The sequence below is a fragment of the Balaenoptera physalus genome (assembly GCF_965194825.1).
Source record: "Balaenoptera physalus genome assembly, chromosome: 14".
In the NCBI taxonomy this organism is placed as follows: domain Eukaryota; kingdom Metazoa; phylum Chordata; class Mammalia; order Artiodactyla; family Balaenopteridae; genus Balaenoptera; species Balaenoptera physalus.
This window is the reverse complement of record NC_138893.1, coordinates 37,971,641-37,986,142: the sequence shown is the minus strand read 5'-3', so window position 1 is coordinate 37,986,142 and position 14,502 is coordinate 37,971,641. Positions and strand designations below refer to the sequence as shown.

General features: G+C 42.2%; 1 protein-coding gene and 1 long non-coding RNA gene across 12 annotated transcripts in view; one reads left to right on the top strand and one right to left on the bottom strand.

Moving 5' to 3' along the window:
- The window catches only part of LOC309642220, a 392,437-nt gene that overhangs the window by 253,962 nt on the left and 123,973 nt on the right, over nucleotides 1–14,502 (bottom strand). The gene's annotated exons all lie outside the window — the stretch shown is intronic.
- The window catches only part of ATRNL1 (attractin like 1), a 715,591-nt gene continuing 713,739 nt past the window's right edge, over nucleotides 12,651–14,502 (top strand). For 4 of the 11 annotated variants that reach the window (XR_014253040.1, XR_014253041.1, XM_082423366.1 and 1 more), the window contains exon 1: nucleotides 12,807–13,543. Coding sequence is in view for 7 of the 11 variants with exons in the window: in XM_082423366.1 (XP_082279492.1) it covers nucleotides 13,239–13,543 (305 nt within the window). In the remaining 4 variants the exon portion in view is untranslated. Of the gene's footprint in view, nucleotides 13,544–13,623; nucleotides 13,982–14,502 lie in introns of those variants that run through there. The other 7 variants (XM_082423370.1, XM_082423365.1, XR_014253042.1 and 4 more) reach the window with 7 other exon arrangements.

The following is a 14,502-nucleotide window of genomic DNA, read 5'->3' as shown; positions in this document are numbered from 1 at the left end:
ATTTTGATCATTGTGTTGTGGTTTCTTATTGTGGTTTTAATTTGCATTTCACTGAGCACTATTGATGTTAGGCATTTTTTCATATATTTATTGGCCATTTGGACACTCTCATTTATGAACTATCTATTCAAGTTTTTGCCCACTTTTTAATTGGATTGTTTATGTTTTCAATGCTCACTTCTAAGTTTAATATATTTATTAATAATCTGGAGGAGAGAATAAATATTAAAGTATAGATTATAGAGTCGTTCATTTATTCACTTAGTTTTACAGCTATTAATCAAGTACCAACTATTTTCCAGCACTGGAACAATGCAGTCTCTTCCTCCTGTAGGCTCATTGGCTAGAAAAGGAGACCATATAACATGAAATGATGTAGATGTTATCGCAGAGCTATGTAGAAGACATCGTGGGAGTTCAGAGTGGGAGCACAAGGCAAGGATAGGTGACATAAACTGGAAAAAGTACTTGTAATGGAAGGTGACTTGAGCTAAAATTTGGATCAGAGTGATACTCATAGTTAGGCTCTTGGGATTTCTAGGTTAAGAAACTCACTCAAGCCAGCTCAAGTAATGGAGTTATTGGATAAATATGTATACAAGGTAGAATCTCATGAAAATCCATGAATGGGAGCCATGGAGATGGGAACTCAGTGGCCATTTTGAATCCAAGGCAGCTCTAGAATCCTCAGCAGCAGGAATTCATGGCGCATCGCTCTACTGCTTAGCTAGCAACACGATTCAACCACTCTCCACGTGTCTGATTCTTTGTCTAATTACTAATAGAGATTTTTATCTCCTTATCGTCTACTTTATCATTTCTCTATGTCAGAGTTGCTACTTATCTATAATTTCTTCTTTCTCATAATTTCTACCTTCTCATACCTTGAGTTACATCCTTTTTGCCCCTCCTCTACCCAAAGGTCTCTCTGCCTTTTTCTGCACAAATTTTCAACCTTAGTTGCTGCTCTTAATTACTTAATTCTTTCTATATTTCCTAATTCAAATTCTCAAATGTGAGAATTTGATTGATCCAGTTCATTTCTGTTTGATTAGCGCTTTTGTGTCAAGTTACCTTGTAAAACTGCTGGTGAGCCTAAAGATTGGCTGCCCCCAGGTTGGCGCATGCGTCTGTGCTAATTATCAGTATTTAAGGAGAGCAGAATCATGTGTACAAAACATGGCTGCCTAAGTAGGCTTTATCAGTGGAGGATATGGGAAGGACAGTTTTCCTCAAAAGAAGTTGAGGGCTTATCTCTAATCATAATTATCTAGTGCAGATGGGAAAGGAATAGTGGATTACTCAAAACCCACAGTCATGGAAATCTAGAAGTACCTAGACATTTTACTTAACTAAGTAGATGATCACACCAAAGATGGAAATTAACTTGAGATTCTTTGATTCTAATACATCTCAGAAAGGAATAATTTAAATAATATCCTCATGGGTATTGAATTTGTTCTAACCCTGTTGGAAAAGCATGCAGACATCATCAAGAATAGTTCAAAGAATACATTTTAAAGAGTAGTGGTAAGGAATTCCCTGGTGGTGCAGTGGTTAAGAATCTGCCTACCAATGCAGGGGACATGGGTTCAAGCCCTGGTCTGGGAAGATCCCACGTGCTGGGGAGCAACTAAGCCCATGCGCCACAACTACTGAGACTGCGCTCCAGAGCCTGCGAGCCACACCTACTGAGCCCGCGTGCCGCAACTACTGAAGCCCGGGCGCCTAGAGCCCGTGCTCCACAACAAGAGAAGCCACCACAATGAGAAGCACGTGCACCGCTACGAAGAGTAGCCCTGCTAGAAAGCCCGTGCGCAGCAACAAAGACCCAACGCAAAAAAAAAAAAAAGTAGTGGTAGTCAGATAAGTAATAAGAAGCTATTCTGGTTAAAAAGGGTTATAGAAAATATTGTAATAAATTTATGTTCATTTTACAAAATGCACATCCTAATTTTGAATGGCCTGTTTCAGTTTCTCTTCTTTATCTCAAAAATGACTGAACTAGATAAGAAATAAATTAGACAAGGTCAGCTAAAATAATTACAGCACATATAGCAAGACAGAACCCAGAGATGAATGGCTAGGACTTTTTAGCTGGGGGAAAAATGGTAGAACTCTGATAAGAGCTATAAAATGATAAATGTTAAAGAGAAGGATAATTGAACACTTTTATTTATATTTTCTAATAATTAAGAACTGAAAGGACACTTGATAAAATGAAAAAGCAGAAAAATTTTAAACTAATAAAAGAGTCTATTTTTAATTTAACAATTAACTTTAGGAATTTAATCATGGGATAATTGCTGCAGGTAGTTTGGGATGATTTAGAAAGATCAAGCGTTCATGTGAATGAGGGTAGTGTTTGCAGCCACAGAGTTAGAATAAAAATAATGAGCACCAGCAAGTCCTGAGGCTTTAGGGCATACACTGATCATAAGCCAGAGGAAATGTTCCACCTGATGTAATATTGTCCACCCACTGGGACGGTCGGGCATCTACAAGCCTTCCGAGCATGTGCTGGGGTGCTGGCACTGGCTTTTTCAGTGGTTTCCCTTGAGTTATTGCACACTTAAAGGCATCATACCAACACAGTATTGGTTTGCTGTTTATTCCTACATATTTTTGGTGTCTGGCTAGCTCAGAATGCCCATATTTTTTTCTTATTAATGAGGTTGATTTTTTTCTTATTTTGAGTGATCATTTCCAGTTTCATCCTTTCCAGTCTTTCTCTAATAAGTATTTCGTTTTGACTAGTCTGCATGTTTAAAAGAAGATCAGTTGAGCCAAGAATCTGTCGGCAATGATGTTATTATTTATGCAGAGGAGACTTGGGGTAATCTTAGAGATTGACATTTCCTTAAGCATCCTCCTAGCCGTTAAAAATAGTCAGGATTTTTGCTGATGATTCCTACCAGAATCGAGTTTGCGGAGGGTGTTTCCAAGTGAATACCTAGCCTCTTACTCTGATTCTTTCTTTAAATTCATTCATTGTGTAGTCAGAGATGCCAAAATCCTACTGCTGGTCCAATCTCCACCTAAAGTAGGTAGCTACTCACCATGAGGTACATGTCAAATTTTTCACCCAGGTGCCACTGTCTAAAATCCCACCATTACTATTTAATTCTTTTGTGTCTCTTCTCTTGTTGGACTTCTTTTATTTTTATTATTATTATTATTATTATTATTGGCTCCGCCACACAGCTTGTGGGATCTTAGTTCCCCGACCAGGGATCGAACTTGTGCCCCCTGCAATGGAAGTGTGGAGCCCTAACCACTGGACCACCAGCGAATTCCCTGGACTTCTTTTAAAACATAGAAACATTCCTTCCATTGACACCATATTATACTAAATCACTGAAGGGTGTTACTGGCATCTCAGATTCATTTTCTTCCGAACAGGCCAGGTAGTAGTCAAAGAATGTTCACATTACGTGTGTGCTGTGTGTTCTGGGTAGCGGGGAGGGGTAGATGGGGAGGTGATACATCTTTATACTTTTCTTATATTCCTTATCAAAACTATTCTCAGGAATAGGTACAAAGTCATTCATACTCAGATGTTATTGACTGGTACAAACTAAGCACATTAGCCCTTCGAAGGCATTTGCAATAGAGCAAGCACCCCAAAAACTTTAGGCTAAAAGACAAAAGCATTGAACTTGAGTTCCAAGTTTTAGCTATAGTGTGGGGATAGTGTGTTTTGTTCTCTGGGCCTTTCTAGTGGTCACTGCAGTCACCCACACGTGTGGCTGCTTATCTGACCTCGGCATAAGGCAATGGGCTGGGCTGCTGCAACAGCGGATCAAGATGCTGAGGAATTACTGAGCTTGCTTCATGGCTCTTTAGCGTCACATGGCCCCAGTGGGTCCCAGTGCAGTGTTCTCCCAGAAAGAACAAAAGGAGGCACAAATAGGGCTTCACAGTTTTTCAAAAACTTTGACATTTTATCTCATTTGGAATTTTGATTCTCCCAATAACATTAAGGGAGGGCTAATATTTTTTGCTGTTTTACAAATGCAAGAACTGAGAGCGAGTGAGGCACATACTGTTTAGTTGTAGAGTTTGAGTCTCCTGGCTCTTTGTCTAGTCCTCTTGGCACTATCTTGTGCTACCTCCATAAACTAAAGGACTGTGTCCAGTGATGAAGAACATGGCCATAAAGCATGTTCGGAAATGTCTGCTACCAAGTGGTTTAGATAATTTAATAAATACAACTCTTGCACATGCTTCCTAGTTGTGGATATAACATTTTTTCTGTTTACTGTAGAAGCAATTTTCTTAGAAAAATATACGTCCTCTTCATGTGCAGAAAGACTTTTCGACTACATTCTAATTTAAAAATAGAAAACTTGGGGTTTTTGCTTAAAATCAGCAATGTTCATGTTGACTGTTTTTTTCATTTAATTTTAAATTTCACATCAGCTTTGCAGAGGGATATGGGTGAGGGACTTACAATAAGAAGAATCATAAGGCTGGTTTTAATTTACTTGTGTACATTTTCAAAATTACTGTGCCTGGAGTCATCCAAGACTGATGTTTTTAATAAGTAGAATGTCATGTTATCAGGATTTGTGGGGCCTGGCTATCATTTGTCAGATATTTTTCTTTTTTTATATGTGTGCTGTTTCGTGGTTCTTCTCTGTGTCTGAGCTCTGTTCAAGGAAACCTCGCTGCACCCTGATGGCTTAGTCTCTCCTGATCAGAGAGTCCATAATTCTCTTTCATGTTCTTTTCCACTAAACATAAACATATTTTCCTAGGTCAGGACCCCAAGCAGCTTTCTAAAAGCTAGTATGTTATTGTTCATATGAATTGTTTATTTCGCTTGGGAGTTTTTGTTTTTTAAGTACTTCCTGTTTTTCTTACTGTGACTCACTTTTTCTTAAAACAGAGGGAACATGAAGCAAACCTCAACTCGACTAAGGTTTATAGAAATTCTACCTGATTTATCTACATATGGGCAGTGTCTTAAGAGTGTGTAGTAGTTATTGGGTTTTCTCACAACTAAAGCAATTCTTTCTATTGCTCAAAATTACAAGTCCCTTTGTGTTCAATGACATTCTTTTTTCAGTGTATGACCTTTCTTAAAGTTGGTTTATTTGGAAGTAAGGTGATACAGCATAATGCAGTGATAACTAATGAGTAATCTGGAGAAATTAGAGTTATCTGTTGGGGAAAAATTATGACTTCTGGAAACAAGAGTATAATATTTCCTTTTTTGTTACCTGATTCAAATTGAAATTTTGTACATTTCTATTGATAGAACTGAATTTTTTTAAAAAAAGGGTTTTGTTCTCCTTTTGCAAGAAGGAAAGTACTAGCAAATGACATCCTGGGGATGGAATAGAGAAAAGGTCCCTGACATTTTTACCTCCCCCATGCCTTAATTCCTTTCAGCACTGTCCCAACAAGGAGAAGATAGGGAGGCTTATTAGATGTCTTGGAATACTTTGGCGATTTCTAAATTTAGTCACCCTTTCTTGACATTTTTTGTCAATCACTGGACCATGCCCTTTCCTCCTTGGTTTCCTTCTCTGTTTCTCCTTCTCCCATTCAGTAGGTCAAATTCTTTTTTTTTTTTAAATAAATTTATTATTATTTTTATTTTTGGCTGCGTTGGGTCTTCGTTGCTGTGTGTGGGCTTTCTCTAGTTGCGGCGAGCGGGGCTACTCTTCATAGTGGTGCGCAGGCTTCTTGTTGTGGTGGTTTCTCTTGTTGCAGAGCATGGGCTCTAGGCGCTTGGGCTTCAGTAGTTGCGGCACGTGGGCTAAGTAGCTGTGGCTCATGGGCTTAGTTGCTGTGCGGCATGTGGGATTTCCCCAACCAGGGATCGAACCCGTGTCCCCTGCATTGGCAGGCAGATTCTTAACCACTGCACCACCAAGGAAGTCCCCATTAAGTCAAATTCTTATACCTTCATTTTCAAGAGAAATTTTGTTGCTGACTTGGCTTATTCTAATTGCCTTTTTTTTTTTTTTTTAAAGTATGTCTATTTCCTCTCTGCCTTTTCTCTCCATACTTAGGCAGGAACTTTAGTTAGCCAGTTAATTGATATTAATTGATAATCTGTATACTGCAGACTCTGAGCTGGGCTTTCAATATCTGCCTTTAGCTCTGCTGGCAACTTTTCACTCCGTTCCAAGTGTTTGATACAGGGTTCATTCATTGACGGTCTGTCCTTTGGTTTAGTTTTGCCTCTGCTGTCGCTAACTTATTATGGATGTTGGGCAAGTCACTTAACTTTATTGAGCCTTGGAAGGCCTTTCTGGAGCTAGGTATGGATGACCAACCTGAAAATTTCTCCTATTAGCCTGAACTGTTAAGGTATAGGACAAAGAAAACTGGACTGCTTTTCAGGAGAACTAGGGTTTTAGACTTAGCTCTGCCACTGTGTGAGTTTGCATAAAACTTCACTTTTCTGGGCCCCAGCATCTCATCTGCAAAATGAAGATCTTGGACTAGATTCATCTTTAAAATAACACAGTTTTCTTATACCTCTGCCTCATTCTTTGTGTTTTTGTATTGACCAAATCTCTTTCAATAATCCTTTCCATCACATGGGATTAGAATTAATTCTGTTCCTAAGAGTAATTTTTGAACATTAAATGTCAGTATTATTAATATATCTTAATATATTATAGTACAAAATATAGTATATACTATATTAATATACAGTATTAATTTGTATAGTAGTTTACCATTTAGTAGGCTCTTTCATATACTGTTCTGTTTGGTCCCTCATCTCAGCTCTGAAATGGGCATTGACAGGTAGTTTGATTATACCCATCTTATAGGTGAGAAAACTGTATCACAGAAGTTAATGGATCATGAAAGGGTAACCAACATATAGGTGGCAGAATTAGAAATCAAACTCGAGTGTCTATGAGTCTTAGGCCCCATGCCACCTTCTTTATTTTCTTAGGGACCTATATTTTTGTTTATTTATTTATTATTTCTGTATATTTTAGAAGTAATTTTTAATCAAAGAGTACTGAAAGTTTTATAATAAAATGCTGCATCTCCTGCTCCTCTTCCCTATCCCCTAAGAGAAAGCAGCTTTCAACTTTTCTTCAGTGTAGTATACTTATACTGCTATTTCTGGATTTATCAGTTTTGGACTTGCAATTACTTCTTATTAAGGAATTAAGATTTAGCACTATCCTTCTTTATCCCCCTCCCATCTTTTTAATAGAGACATTTTATATATTTTTGGTTAAATAAATAGTTAGCATTTATTACGACTATGTAATTATTGTTTCCTGCTGAACAGTCTTGTATAGGTTTCCTTCCTTCCTTTCTTTCTTTCTCTTCCTCCCTCTCTCCCTCCCTCCCTCCCTCCCTTCCTCCCTTCCTTCCTTCCTTCCTTCCTTCCTTTCTTCCTTTCTTCTAGCCAACAATCACTTCATTTTGTTCATTTACTTAGGTCTCTGTGGGCTTATTCCGTTTTCTACCCAAATACTCCAAGATCTGTCACATATTGTTAATATTTTTTCCAAAAGCTCCAACAGTTTCAAGCACGCATATCCATTACTTTCCTGGATACCTCCCTCCCCAGCCTCTGTTTCCAGGTTGGACTGGCTGCTGGGGCACAGCTGTTCATCATCCTAGGATATCCCTTCACAGTTCTCTTATGTTCAGCCCCTTGTCCCTTTGTTTCATTCTCCAGGAGTTTCCTAAAGAAGGGTCCCTTAGGAGACAAAATTTATGAAGGTTTGTGTGTCTGAAAATGTCTTTATCCTCATACTTGAGGATACCATTGCACTTGCCTGTCTCCTTCCTCCCTCTCCTCCTGCCCCCCAATATGTGAGTCTTGTTAAACTCAGTGTTTTAGGCATCTGGAGGCTCAGTCTAGTTCTGGGAAATATTCTTAGGTTGAATAAATTGATCTAGACAATTTTTTTCTGCTCCTACATAGGAGTTGTGCATTAATGTATTATCACATTAATAAATGTACTCATATGCTAAATGCTTAATTTATAATCATACATAATCTTAACAAAGCTTCTAATCTTCTTAGTTTTTCCCTTCTCCATAAGCGGAGACACCTTCTTTGTCTTGTATTCTAATTTCTAGATGATTCCCTACACTTTACCTTCCAAACTTTCTATTGCATTTTAGTTTTGGCTGTCCTGTTTTTTTATTTTTCTGTTTTCTGAGTGTCCTTTTATATTTTTAAAGAGTATCCAGTACTTGTTTCATGGTTGCAAAACCTTCCCTTATTACTTTGACTATGTTTTCTCTAATTTCCTTTTCTCCGTTTTGGTTTCTGTATTTTATGTCTAATGAACTTTTGCTGTCTATATTTAAGAGGGAGTCATGAAAAAAATTATTGAGTGGGGCTTATTGACTAGCAGTCTTCATTGTAGGGTGGTCATTTGGCTTCAGTCGTTGTAGGTTTGCCATTTTGTTGGGAGACCCTGAATGACAGTATCTTTTCTCTTGGACTATTCAATTTTTGCAGATAGGTATCAGGTTTCTGCCTGGGGTTATTCAGTTGGCTATGGTGTTCTGGGAACAGGTAGGCAAAGGAGGCAGCAAAATGATACCGTTCAATATATAGATTTTCACTTAATCTCTCCATTTTCAGCTGTGTACCTCACTCCCTCCTTCTATTATCCCTGGTGCCCCAAGTCTGGAACCTCTCTGATTCAATTTCTCAAGAGATTTAACCTCCTGTCAGAGTTGGGTCTGGGTTAGTTTTAGCTGCTTAGGGTGAGGAAGGGTACTGTGGGTCCTTATATTGCCCTCATCCATTCCCCCAGTTTTCATCCTAAAGCCCCATCTTTTACCTTCCATGGTAACTCTTGCCTCTGAATCCTGAGGCTTTCCTGGGCTCTTCAGGAGAAACAGGCTTGTTCCTTATTATAATTCATCTTTGCAGGCATGTATCAGTTCTCCATTCACTTTCCTCCTTCCAATGAATCGACGCTTCCAAATACATTGATATCGTTCATCTACTAGTTGGTTATGTTCTCATTTTCTTTGTCATTGTGAGTTTATACCTTTAAAAATTAAAAAACATTTTCTGCCATGTTGGTAGAGTTAAGAGCAGAGGTAAATACACATACTTAGTCCACTATGCTTAACAGGAAGTCCTCGCCCATAATTTTATTGAATTAAGTTTCACAAAAGACAAATTTTTGCAATTGACTGCTGCAATCAACTTTTTTTGGTAACAAGTCTGAATATTTAGGATAAAAAGTTTAGTTTTTAAATTTTATTTCCCAGTTAAAAAAAAATGTATTAGCCCAGCATAGTAAATTTAGAATCTTTGGCTTTATTCCCTTGGATTTACTTATGACAATATGTTTGAAATGTGCTAAGTTGAAAAATGGGCAGGATAGACTGTACGTGTGTGTTTGCAAGTGTGACAGCAAGAGAAACTGATAGAAGAAAAGAATGAATCCAAGAGAAAGCAGAGTGTTAGATTTTGGTGGTACGGGGAGGGGGGGTTTCAGGTCAAAGTCATATCAACATTTTCAATATGATCAATAATGTTTTAATGAGTACCTAAAGGTGATTTTTTTTTTTTTTTTTACTGTCTAATCTCACAGACCATTAATGCTCTATCAGTGTCTTAAAAATACTGCCCCAATTGCACTAAGGGTCCCTTTGAATGAATGCATTTCTGGTTCTTGGGGCCAGGCTATCTACAGCTCTCATTACCTTAGCTGCTTTCAGAAGCCTCCTATGAGGCAAATGATGAATAATATCCAGAGTAGAGATCATTCTTCAGTCAAGCAACTGAGAAGGGGCTCCTTTGGTTCATTAGCCCAAATAGGATCTTTTACTTTTTGAATAGCAATCAACAGAGCAGTGGATCTATCATTTCTCTTGTTCTTTAAAAAAAAAAAAAAAATTTGCATTTCCTTCAAACAATTTGGCAACGTGAAGTCTTAGATTTTTGCCTTTTATAGTACCATTGTTAGGTGGTATGAATGGAAATGAAATACACTCCCCCCAAATATCTAAAGGTCCTGACATAAGGCTAATTGTTGAGAAAATATACTTATCTTTCCCCTTGGAGCAATTTTAATAGATAATTCCAATCTTAACAGTTTCATCCTACTTCAGTAAAACTGACTTTTTCCCTACTACCTCTTTTTCACCTTTCTGCTGGATTTATGACTGCTATTACCAATACTATGAATTATTGCAGTGTCGTGTAGCACAGCTAGGACGCTGACTCTTCTTCTTTGGAAAAAAGATAACATCATGTTGGAGTTTTAAAATTTCTTGATCAAAGAAAATACTGAAACATCAGTCAAGATTCTGGGCAAGCTTTATCACTGACTATTTTGTGTGACCATTGTAAATCATTTAAGTTTTCTGTGTCTACATTTGTAAAATATGTGCCACTCAGCTGTACAAGGAACTCCCAATCTAGTGAGCCTGATAAAAGATAAGCTTATCCAGGGGTAGAAATCATGTTTTATTCATCTTTGTTTTCTCCTGCTTAAATTCATAATAGTTACTCAGTAAATGCTGGCTGAAAGAGTTTGAAAGAAAAACAGGATATAGGGCAAGTGCAAATCCTGTGAGATCCTTATGAGAATAATTTTATATAAATTTAATGTATTCAGCTTGATTCTAAAGGCAATGTTGAGAAGAGGCCTGTGGGGCTGCATGTTCTTCAGTGTAACCTAAAGTACTGAGCTGACTGTAGTGGTTAGAAGATTAAAAGATATATATTTTTAATGGGCAAACCCTTTGCTTAAATATAGCCTACCGTCAGTATGTGGCTGAGCAGTGATCTCTCTTGTTAAAGTGGCTCCTGTGTATCCTTTGAGTTACCTTCACACTCAGTGATGGTTTTAAGAGCTTGGCCACCTTCCACATGTGTGAAAGCAACTCTACATTAGATGTGAGAAAGATGTGGCTGACTTTAAACTTTGGTTGGCGTGAAAAGAATGGAGAAGGCAACAGGGATTGTTCATGCACGGTTAATACTAGAAAGAGTTCCGGATTTCACAGTCATGGAAATTAAAAGGTGTGATCCAGAACAATATCCTCCTTTTAATTATTTTTCCAAATGTTCTCCTCTCCTTCTCCCCCATCCCAAGCAGTCTCTAAGGGGCGTAATGATATCGAAAAGATGTGAAAAGAAGAAGGAGCTGTCCTAATTTTTAGGTTTGAGATTGACATTTCTGGTACTGATATTTTGGGGGAATTGTGATTTGTTTGTTCCATAAATGAAAATCATGATTTTCCTTTTTCTTTTTTACTTCCGAAGGAGCCACCTCTTTCTGGACCTTTTTTTCCTCCTTAAGTCATCGCCGAGGTGTTTGCAAACCAAGCCAACACTTACATTTTATTCACCAAACTAGAACAAAGCCAATAGAAACAGCCTAGTAAATAGTGGAAAAAGCACAGACTTGTGTTTAACACTCAGTTCATTGCTTTCTTCTAACCTGTCTGACAAATCTTTCAACCTTTTTGAGTCTTTCTGTCCTCATCTGCAAAATGGGGTTAATGGAGGATTTCATCTGCAAAGTGGGGATAACAGAGATTAAAAGAGATGACATGGGTACATTATGCCCCAAATATACATGAGTTGAATCTTAACAATATTATGACTGTGTGGTTACAACAAAAACTTTTTCTCCTTTTGCTGTCAGAAATGCTTTTGGTAGATTTCAAATTCTTTTTCATACTGCCTGCTCTTCTTTGGTGGGGATCCAATAATATTGCTGTGACTCGAGTGTACGAGGCTGCAATTTGTGTTTGGCTTCCTTTCTCAAGGGTTCAAACAGCCTGTTTAGTGAAGGGACAAAAGTACAAAGCAAAAATTTCAGCATATGCCATCAAATCTTGGAAAGTCATCTAAAGAAGGAAAGCTTGCTACCAAGGAAGGAAAAACGGCTCTTTTCTGGGCATCATTTCTGCTCTTCTGAAAAAAGCCCCGATGTTGCAATATTTTTCAAGGCAGAATATTGTCCCAGATGGAGGAGGAAACACTGACAAGCAGAAAAGGAGATACCTGGGGTTCCGAGGCAGCCTCGGAGAGGGGCGGCGTGCCCGGGGCTCAGAACCTCGCAGCTCTTTGTTGGGGGCGGAGGAGTCACTATTTCCGCGCAAGAAATGGCTCCCCCTGGGAGCGGTCCCTCTGCGGAACCGGCTCCGCGACCCCCGCAGGCCCTAGCCCCCACCCCTTTCCGTTCTTGCGGACCCCATAAAGTGGTCGGAGTGCGGTGCCTTTAAGACTTTTGCCTGCTGCACATGCTCAGCTCTTTGTGTGTTGTTGGAGTTTTTCTCCTTTCAGAAAAAAAGAAATAGGCTGGAGGATGGGACGGAGGAAGCGGGGAGCGCTGGGGGAAAAGTGCTGCACTTTTGCAGCTGTAGACAGCGGACGGGAAGGGCTTATTTTCTGCTGAAGCTGCGAAGCCGGTCCCGATCTGATCTTACGTTTGGGGGGGTTCAGGAGGCGCGCGGTGCGAGCGGGGCCGACTTCCCAGGCGCGCCGAGGGGAAGGGCACGGCGGGCCCGCGCGCCACACCTGGCGGGCCGCTCTCCCCTCATCCGGCGGGCCGGGCTGTGCGGACGCGCGGAGGAGTCCCTGGTCCCTGTCGGGGCGGGGCGAGACCACGCGCAGGGCCTGTGTGGGGAGGAGCGGAGGCACGCGCTAGAGGGGGAGGCGGCCCAGCACGCCGCGGGCTCTAAAGGCAGCACCGGCATCTGGCTAACGTTACCGGAGAGAAAATGGCTTCTGGGGGGCCGCCGGGGGCCGGCCGGGGCGGGCGAGGCTGAACCCCGCTTCCCGAGTCCCCCCTCCCGCGTTGGGCGCGCCCACCTCGGGGCTCCCGTGGCCCCCGCCCTCCCGGGCGCGCCGGGCTGGGAGCTGAGGAGGTTGGCGCGAGCCGTGGGCGAGGCGGGGCCGCGCGCTGGGTCCCCCTCCCCCTCCCGCAGGTCCCCTCCGGAGCGCCCCGCGCAGCCTGCATCTCCCGCTCCCCGCCTCCGGCCCGGCCCGGGGCGCCGTGGCGGTGGGCTCGGCCTGCCGCGGACAAGGTCAGGAGACGGAGAGGCGATGCCCGAGTGCGACTGGAGGGAGCCGAGCGGAGGCGACAGCGGCTGGGATCTGTCCCTCCTGACCGGGGAGCGGGACTGGGGCAGGCGCCGGTGAGGAGGAGAAGCGGCGGCGGCAGCGGCGCGGTGTTCTCCTCTCCGGCCAGATTTCCCCTCTGAAGCATCCCTGTAGGCGCCCGAGAGCGCATCCCGGCCGGGCAGGGGCGCTGGGAAAGATGGAACCGGGGGGCCGGGCCCGCACTGGTCCCCCGCAGCCGGCGGCCCCGGGGCCGTGGAGAGCTCGGCCGGCGGGCGGCGGCGGCGGCGGCAGCGGCGGCGGCGCCTCCTTCTGGCTGCTGGACGGGAACAGCTGGCTGCTGTGCTATGGCTTCCTCTACCTGGCGCTCTACGCGCAGGTGTCCCAGTCCAAGCTCTGCGAGAGGACCGGCTCCTGCTTCTCGGGCCGCTGTGTCAACTCCACCTGCCTCTGCGACCCGGGCTGGGTGGGGGACCAGTGCCAGCACTGCCAGGGCAGGTTCAAGTAAGTGCCTTCGCCGGACCCCGAACCTCAGCCCTGCCCCGCACCCGTCGCGGCCTCCCCCCTTCTCTCGGCCCCGGGTCCCCCGGCTGGGAGCGACCCGCAGCGCTGCGGGAGCGGGGCCCGCGCTGTCCCCCTCCAGCCCTCGCGCCTCGGGGACTTTGGGCCCTGCGTCTCGCACCGACCGCCGTGGACGCGAAGCCTTTCCCGATGGTCCACCTGTCCGCAGCGACTCTGGTCCCCTGATCGTCAAAATTTTCACACTCAGTTACGGTGGCAAACACCATTTTGTTAGGACACTATTTTTTAATCAAAAATTATGCACGTAACTCGTGAAATACTTGCGCATTTTGAAGCATTCAAACAATACGGAAGTTTAAAGGTTAAAAGTTCTGGTCTACCAGTACCTCCCTCTTCCCCATCCTACTCCCCTCTCTAGAGGTAAGCACTGCTAACATGTTAGTGTATTTAGTAATAGTGATCATAAGTAGAGTTTATGATGGCCTTACTATGTGCCAAACACTGTTCTGAGCCCATTACGTGGGTTATCTTGTTTGTTTCTCACAACAACTCTGAGTTACTAGAATTACTTTACTGGTTTTACAGAGGGAAATCGAGGCAATCCAAATCAGCCAGCCTAACTCTAGAACGTTTACTTTAAGCCAATATACTATGTTGAATTTGCGAGGACAGTCTTGAATTGAGAAATGCAAGAGTGACTTTGGGTTAGATAAGAGGATGAAATACCTGGACTTTTTAATGTGGTGGAGATAAAAGATTTTTCTAACTGGTTCTTTGACTGTCAGCTGTTGTGTGGGAGCATCACTTTCGTTTTTTTGAAGCTCAAGGCCCTAAGGAGCTTGCTTTACGACAGTAAAGATACTTTCCCCCATTGGTTGATGTTTATTGCGTTGCTGTCTGATAAGAAAAGAAATGGGTGAATGTGGGGGGAGCAGCAGATA